This window comes from Dermacentor silvarum, chromosome 2 (assembly GCF_013339745.2).
Source record: "Dermacentor silvarum isolate Dsil-2018 chromosome 2, BIME_Dsil_1.4, whole genome shotgun sequence".
NCBI lineage: Eukaryota > Metazoa > Arthropoda > Arachnida > Ixodida > Ixodidae > Dermacentor > Dermacentor silvarum.
Window position 1 is genome coordinate 61774767 of NC_051155.1, and position 8793 is coordinate 61783559.

Here is an 8793-nt window from a genome sequence, read left to right on the forward strand (position 1 = left end):
TGTGTCAGTTACGTGCTTCGTCTTTCGCGTTGTGCTAGCGTGTGCAGCGTAGTGCAGCTTCCATATGCACGACGGTTGCTCATGGTCATCGACGTTGGTAGTCGTGATGGAGGAGACGTGCCACCAGGCGTCAGCGTGGGTGCATCAACGCCTAAGGGCGCTTTAGCCACAAAACACCAATAGACATTATATATCAATGTGCAATAAACATTACACTACTTCTGTGAAGACACGTTTCACTTTCGTGTTCTATACCGATTCCTATATAAGAGGGATCAACCACAATTTTTTTTATTGAAAACTTCACATACATCGAATGCGCCTTTTATCTACGACGGCGGAAGCCATGGTGACCAGCGGCTAATCTGCCGTAGCCAGCTGGACCGTACTGGCCCGCCGCATAGCCGGCGGCACCGTAGCCGGAAGGAGTGCGTCCACCGTTGGCATAACCACCCACAGCAGCTCCATTAGGGCCGTAGCCGAACCGTCCGTAGCCACCGTAGCCGGCTCCAGCACCGCGGCCGTAAGGGTCGTATCCATATCCACCATATCCGCTCAATGCGTTGTTGTAACCAGGGGCTTCCCTGGCGCCGTACGCAGCAGGTGTTGCCGTCCCAGCAGGAACGGGCGGCACAACGGGCGCGGCGTTGAACACAACGCCGGCGCTGGCTCCCGGCGCCGTGCCCGGTTCGTTGGTGTCTACACTGGCGCGGAAGCCATTGGCATCGGCGACGTAGCTGACGCGCCGGTAGAGACCGTTGACGTCCGTGTAACCATACGAGCCAGTCTTTGCGTTATTTGCGTCACCTTGTTCGCTGCGGAACTGCCGGTTGCCGAACTCGTCAGCCGTGTCGTAGCCAAAGCTGTACGGCTGCGGTGGCTGCATGGAAAAAGAGAATATCACAACACCTGTCGAAATGTTACAGCTTAGTCTAAGAACGGACTTGTCTGATGCGCATCTCAAAGGAAATTAATTTTGCTACAGGGTAATATAATAATACTGACTATTTATCAAAGCAGAACAATAGCGAGTGAATAAATCTGCCACTTATAGTGTTACGAGGGTCAGAGAGATAGTGGATTGGTGTCACGGGATAATGCGCTTAACGGAATATCGTATCCCCAGTTGCTACAGCATAACGCGATTTGCGGCTTTGTGTGCTGCGAACGCAAAGTATGCATTTTGTAGTTCTCGTGGCATCACAGCGACACATAAAAAAAACGTTTCTGATAGAATTCCACGTAACTCTCCGGCCTTCGGTGAGGTAAGAAAAATAAGATTACCATAAATAGAAAACTGGTATTTCGTTAGTATAATGTCAATTTAGCAAGGTATTAGGTCAAAAATGTCGCTAAATTCTGATATGAGTTCTTTGCGTGAAACCTACCTCGCTGACCGGTGAGCGCTATCGCTGACGGGGGAGTGTTATAAGCTTATGTCTACCATACATTGCCACTGGCCACGGCATCACTAAAGATTTAATAAACGTCTATACTTAAGCGGAAGCTTTTACTCCGACTCCGCCTATTCAAATATATGAAAAACACAGAAATGTTTTTATGAGACATCCGCGATTGACAGATTTGAATCAAGCTTGTTGCACTTGAGAAAGTTAAATTCTAGTGACTCTAGAAAGCACAACTTTGATTTAGTGCTCCAAATGTTTTACATAAATTCCCGAAAATTGGCAAGGTTTGATGTACGAAGCTTGCTAACCAAATAAAGAAAGAAATCTGCTTCCTACATTCACTAGATTCTTATTTTTTTGTTCAAGTGCAATAAACCGTAGTTGCCTAAAAATGTTTTCTTCCTTCCCTTGTTTACAGAAAAGAGGTCGGGACTTCCGAGCTAAAGTTTCCTCTTGAAGGCACATGAAGTGGGTCACGGCCGCTATGCTTGCTCTCTTTGCAAACAGTGGCATTGGAGCCTAAGGCTGATGTTAATGGAGACACTATAAGTAGTGCACTGCGAACAAAACGGCCTTCCGGCTGAGTGTCAGCAATCTGCTGTGGTCATCGAGCTGTCATGCTTCCCGTGAGGAGTGCTTATATGGTTAGGAGGAACGATGACGACTTTAACCTTTTGACGAACCATATACTGCGTGTGAGTGCGTGTATTGTGCTTAAAAGGACTGCGTGCATTTGTTTAAGAAGAAAACTGTCCTGACGTTGATAGAAGCCGATACTTAAATTATTGCGTAAAAGACAATTCTGCTTGAATGCCCCCCCCCCCCAAAAAAATGGAACCAATCTAAAACGGTAATGGGAGCAATTTTCAATTTTTTCTTCGAAGCCTGAAATGTTACCGTAATATCCACTGCCTGCTGCCGAGGGGTGGTAGGATAACCGCAGCTGAATGCAGGTCAACGCAGCAAAAAGCTATGTTACTGACGTAAACACTGCGCATTCCGCATTTTAATCTCATTTTCTGTTTCATGCTTATGCAGCACATTTTGGCAGAGAGCGATTTATGTAGTAACTTCACTTTCTCCTTCACCACACTGGGCGATGGGTAGTGCTAAGAGTACAACAGCTACTTTCTCAACTTCTTCAGTAAAGACAGTAGTGCTGAAAAGTATTGAGCGAGCGCTTAATTTTATGGTTATAACAACAAATAAAGCTGAATTCCGCAGAATTACAGCGCAATGATTACTTACGGATGAGTAATCAGCGTAGCCTTGGTAAGGTGGGCCTGCTGGAGGTCCGCTATAGCCACCGTAACCACTGTAGCCGGGACCCTGGTATCCAGGTGCGGACTGGTGGTGACGCAGCGCGCAAGCCTTTGCGACAAAGCAAAGCACGAGCAGTTTCACCTGCAGAGAAGAAAAAAGAGCACCGGTGACAATTTTTCTAGATAGCGGCACTAGGCGCTAAATCTAGCAAAACTCTCAAATATCTCCGTGGTAAGGAATAAAACCACCTCAGAAACACGTAATAATAGCAATGAAAACACAAATGTTGAAAGACCACTGAGACAGAATTACTCCCGGCATGTAGTCCTGCGCAAACTGCATCTGAAAAATAAGTGTTCAGCTTTAGATGCCCATAACGTCCAGGGAAACCATTCTGAAAGCGTGCAGACCATGCATGATAAGATCTTCCGCATTGAAAACGCAAAGCAAGTGAAGTTATCTCTGCTAACGGGGCACTATATTAGGATGAAATTTCAATATGTCGTATGTATAGCGACGTCTGAAACTCTATAGAGCAATATGGAACAGTTTATACATTAAACAAATTCTGCACCCCAATTCCTAAAATTTTATTCGGCGCACGCTATCAGTTATGGGACTTGCGTGGAATGGAAGAACTGTCAGGTCGTCTACAGGGAAAATACTGTGTGATAATTTTACCTTCGAGAACATTTCGATTTTCCCCCGGTGCCTTTGCGACGTATGTTTCTTCCAATTGTTCTCTGAGATAGAGCCTGAAGAACGGAGCCGTGGTCGTTGTTTCTCTGTGGGAGCTTGCCCGTCGTAGCGAGCTTTTATATCATGTCAAGCGGCCGCTTCAGACCGGGCCTCGCGACATGTGGAAAGAGTGTACGCTGTGTTTTTCGTGCGGCGAGCCGGTTGCAAGAAAGATCTTCAGTAAAAACGCAATACCTCTGACATGCATGTTGGCTACATGCAATGTCAACAACCGTGAAAATTTCGTGGTTTGCGCCATGACAGCGCTCGAAAGAGAGAAGTCGTGACGTGCCTGTCTCACGCTTTGTTACTTCCTAAAACTCCTGCAGCAGCCACTGACTGATGTTTGATGTTTGCAGTTGCTTGTAGTGTTTTTGGGGTACATTGTATTTAGGGTACATTACATTTTTCTGGAACCTACGAAATTGTTAAAGGGTCCCGAACCATATTAGTACCACGAAGAAACACATTAAACGGCAACAATTGATAACAAGGATATTTCAATATTATTAATAATATCACAAGGTCGGACATACATAAACATCAAATATGGCATAACCTCCAATGGTCACTCTTATCGAACAATATAAGCATAAGGGATGAGACAAATTGATTGAATTAATACAAACGTTCCTTATATATTTATAGGTTGGGAATCAGTCAAGCGTTGTATGAAAATTATCTACAAATTATTGTGCAATGAATGAATTTATATGGAGTGAATTCTTTATTTGTGCCAGGAAAGAGTAAAGAGACAGGGGTACCTTTACATTAGTAGAAAGGCGATTCCAAATTATATTTCCTCTAAATTCCAAAGTTTGGCGACCGTAATTAGTAATAATTTTAAGTAGCAAAAGTCGATGGCGTAAAGTACACTCGTCAGCTCGAGGTAACTGAAGAAGATACACTGACAATAAGTTGAGATTACCATTAAATATCGTGTATAATATAGAAGCAATATTATAAGTAACTAGATTGTGTACACTTAATAGATTAAAGTATGTAAACACATCATTGCCTCTGATATTGATATTATTAGGCGTTATTACGCGAATAGCTCGTTTCTGGTAAGTTAGAAGGGATTTAAGGTGAGATTTCCACGTGCAACTCCATATAGCAATTCAGTAGTTTATGTGTGAATGAATAAACACATAATCAAGAATAATTACCATTTCTGTTGGAAAAACGTGTCGACATTTACAAAGAACATGCAATCCGTAAGAGGCTTTCTAAACAACGTTGCGTGGATGTAAACGAAATTTTAGGTAAGGGTCTATAACTACTCTCAGAAATTTTGTGTGATTGGCATGCTTTATTAAACAGTTGTCGAACATGATGTCATTATGCGCTAAGTTTTGCTGCCTTTCGGAGTGAAAAAGAGTGAAGACAGTCTTTGTATGATAAAGTGTGACGGCGTTAGTTGTGCCACAGTGATGAAGATTGTGGAGTTCTGCATTACTTTGCTAGTTAAGGTGCTTTCGTTACGATCTGATAATTGTAGATTAGTCTTGTCCGCGTTAAGTATCGCACTGGCATTGACTGGCTGCGAAGGCAAATCATTACCAACGAAAAGAAAAAGTAATTGTCCAAGAATGAAACCTTGTGGCACCCCGATATTATTTGGTTTAGCAGATGATTGTGACTTAACGAGATGAACGATTTGTGTTGTACCTTTAAAAAGCTGGTGATAAGCGCTAGAGGTTTTGCAATAATTCTATATGGATCAAGTTTGCCCTTAAGTGTAACTCTGATTTAGAGAGTCAAACGCCCTTGCGAAGTCAATAAAGTCTGCTGCTACTATTAAACCGGAATCCATAATTTCCTAATGATGTGAACGAACGTTGAAATTGCTGTTGTCGAGCAATTTTTTCTGGAGTCGAACTGATGAGGAGAAAGAATTTTGTATTTCGCTAAGTAACTTGTTAGGCGAGTGCATATTATGTTTTCGGGGATGTTACGGCAAAATGGAAGCACCGAGATAGGTCTATAATTTTCTATCCTCTCTTTTTCCTTTGATTCGTGCAGTGGTGGTACTTTAGCACTTTTTATCTTAGAGGGGAATACGCACGTTGTAAATTATATGGTGTTGGCGGGCCACGGCACCGCCAATGTGATCCTACGCTCACCGCTGATGTTTGTACAGGTCCTGTTGCTGATTTTGCTGGATCGGCCATGGTCCGTTTCTTCTATGCGGCCGGTCCCGACGACACCTATTCGTGAATGGCGCAACGATACAAGCTCGCCCTGGCTCGGGGAATCTCGTCAACGGACTGCGGTCTATCAATGCCGTTTTTGGCCAGTTCGCCTCTCCTCGTTGCTCCGCCACTTCTGCACGCCGTAGTTTCTTCCGTCTGGCAACGTGGGACCGAGTCAGCTGAGCGGGTAGTAGAAAAGTGCGCGCATTCCGAGGCCACCCTGGGCCACGGCACCGCCAATGTGATCCAACGTTCACCGCTGATGTTTGTACAGGTCCTGTTGCTGCTTTTCCTGGATCGGCCATGGTCCGTTTCTTCGATGCGGCCGGTCCCGACGACACCTATGCGTGAATGGCGCAACGATACAAGCTCGCCCTGGCTCGGGGAATCTCGTCAACGAACTGCGGTCTATCAATGCCGTTTTTGGCCAGTTCGCCTCTCCTCGATGCTCCGCCACTTCTGGACGCCGTAGTTTCTTCCGTCTGGAAACGTGGGACCGAGTCAGCTGAGCGGGCAGTAGAAACGTGCGCGCATTCCGACGCCACCCTGGGCCACGGCACCGCGAATGTGATCCTACGCTCACCGCTGATGTTTGTACAGGTCCTGTTGCTGATTTTCCTGGATCGGCCATGGTCCGTTTCTTCGATGCGGCCGGTCCCGACGACACCTATGCGTGAATGGCGCAACGATACAAGCTCGCCCTGGCTCGGGGAATCTCGTCAACGGACTGCTGTCTATCAATGCCGTTTTTGGCCAGTTCGCCTCTCCTCGATGCTCCGCCACTTCTGGACGCCGCAGCTTCTTCCGTCTGGCAACGTGGGACTGAGTCAGCTGAGCGGGCAGTACAAAAGTGCGCGCATTCCGACGCCACCCTGGGCCACGGCACCGCCAATGTGATCTTACGCTCACCGCTGATGTTTGTATAGGTTAGCTACTACGATGCGTATTCCTATCGTGACGATGATGTCTGTCCTTTAGCGGTGTCGTGACCACCTCATGTTTTGAAAAGTGTTCGCGCTTCTGTATTGCATCTGATGTGCCTGCTTGTTCTGGGAGGCGATGTCGAGCTTAACCCGAAACTCATGACGAAGGCTCAAGAGGAAAAGCTAGACCTTGTGGCTGGTGTTGAAGCTAGCAATACAGTACTTCAAGAATCTGTTGAAAAGGTGCTTCAAATTCACTTCATGTTAAAGAATGATTTAGAAAAACTGACAAAGCGTGTTCTTGATCTGGAGCAGAAGTTTGCTGCAGCCCCAAGTGCTCAGTCCATCCCGTGCAGTGACAACGGTCTTGTAGGTGTACAAGAAAAAAATTGACGACCTGGAAAATCGCTCTAGGCGGTCTAACGTTCTCTTTTATGGCATAACAGATTCGGCGAAGTCTGAAACTTGGGAAATGTCATAACAACTCGTAAATAATTTCTGTACCAAAAAACTTGGGCTTACCGTGACGTCAATCTCGAGAGCACATCGTGTGGGCCGCTTTTCGTCGGAGAAGAAGGGGCCTATCATAGCCAAATTCTTCAATGAGAAGGAAGTCGAACTGGTTCTGAGCCGCGGCATTAAGTTGAAAAACACCAATTTGAGCATCTCGCGAGATTACTCGGAAACAGTTCTCGAAAAACGACGGAAGCTTCTCCAGTTCTCGCGAACTATGAAGAAAGACAGGGATCGAGTACGTCTTGTTTTCAACAATCTGCATTTGAACAATGACGTTTACGAGTGGAACACCAATGAAGGCCAGGCAGTTCTTGTTTCCCGGCGCAGGGATGAATGATGTTCCTCCTTCGTTTCCTTAGGCTCAGGTTCATCTGCCAGCTTACCCGTAAAATTGCATTGTCGCAGTAATAAAAAATTTCCATTTTTATACACCAACGCTAGAAGTGTTGTCGCTAATGTTATTGCACTCTCATCGCTCATCGATTCATTCCAGGCTTCTTTACTGTTACTTACCGAGACCTGGCTTAGCGACACCTTTCACGATAATAGTATCTTTACGAGTGAATCCACTTTCAAGTTTTTGCGATGTGATAGACAACAGCGTAGAGGGGGCGGTGTGCTCATCGCGATAAAGGAAGAATTCATTGTCGCACCCGTCATTATCGATTCTTTTCTTGAATGTACTTGGATTTCCTTGAAGGGTACTGCATTTAGTGTGATGATTGGCGTTTTTTACCGTCCACCCGACATGTCTGGCGCGTTTTCCGATGACTATCATCGGGTGCTGTGCGAGGTGTTCGCGCTTTTTCCGAGGTCGGTAATTATAATATTTGGCGATTTCAATTTTCCAACTATCAATTGGTCATCACTCTCCGTATCGGCCACGGATGCGGCCGCACATTCTTTTCTGAGCACTTGTCTTGAATTTTCATTGACCCAACTTATTAGTCAGCCAACACGATCCACTGAAACTTCTGCCGATATACTAGACCTAGTTTTAACTAACAATCCTGATATATTTTCCGACATAACGCATGAAGAAGGCATCGCAGACCATGATGTTATAACTGGATGCATTACTTTTGCGTGAGCAAAAGAAAAATTACCAATAAGAAAATAAGATGTTACGGTAAAGCCAAATTCCACGCAATTAACAATGAATTAACAACATTTTCAGATCAATTTCTGCATGATTTTGCTTCACGCTCCATTGAACAGAACTGGGCCCTCTTTAAAGCCAACCTCAGTTCTCTCATTAACGCGTTCATTCCTATGCTATCCATTTCCTGCAAAAACAGTTCTCCTTGAGAGCGTTTGATAGGGGGCTAGTTGGTAAGACATTTAGGAAAGTTATAACTGCGCTAAAACGAGACACGAGAAGGAAGTGGACAGGACGATCGCAGACTAACAACTGGTTTATTGGAAAAGTACACCACCCGTTTTGAAACAAACTAAGCGCATGCGCAATGACAAACATGACAAGTTCCAAGACTTCTATCTACTAAAAATGAATTCGCGCTCTTTGCTGCAAAGATACACGGATGAGTCGCTGACGCACATATCAGGCCCGTGTCTAGCTATCCAAGATGCCTCCAAGATCTCTCTTGCTCTTTGGCTTTTGGCTCGCCCTAACACCTTGCTACTGCTGAATATGGGCTTGCATCCCTGCACGCATGCGCCACAATGAACTGGTAGATGCCTCCCACTCCCGTCTCCTAATGAATTAGCATGCTCCATCAAACGCATGTT

General features: G+C 45.2%; 1 protein-coding gene across 1 annotated transcript; it reads right to left on the bottom strand.

The window, feature by feature from the left end:
- Nucleotides 1-325: 325 nt before the first annotated feature.
- Nucleotides 326-7116, bottom strand: LOC125943425 (pupal cuticle protein 36-like). Its single transcript, XM_049662733.1, has 3 exons — nt 7051-7116; nt 2658-2813; nt 326-880 (listed from the first exon to the last, which is right to left on the bottom strand). Exons 1-3 carry the CDS (start codon nt 7114-7116, stop codon nt 326-328), a joined length of 777 nt encoding a protein of 258 aa, XP_049518690.1.
- Nucleotides 7117-8793: the final 1677 nt, after the last annotated feature.

Bases quoted from the DNA above. Each gene is read 5' to 3' on its own strand.
- LOC125943425 (XM_049662733.1), bottom strand. From the start codon at position 7,116: ATGATAGGCCCCTTCTTCTCCGACGAAAAGCGGCCCACACGATGTGCT. The intron at 2,814-7,050 runs GTAAGCCCAAGT...TCTTCTCTGCAG, and splicing joins CTCTCGAGATTGACGTCACG to GTGAAACTGCTCGTGCTTTG. The intron at 881-2,657 runs GTAAGTAATCAT...TTTTCCATGCAG, and splicing joins GCTACGCTGATTACTCATCC to CCACCGCAGCCGTACAGCTT.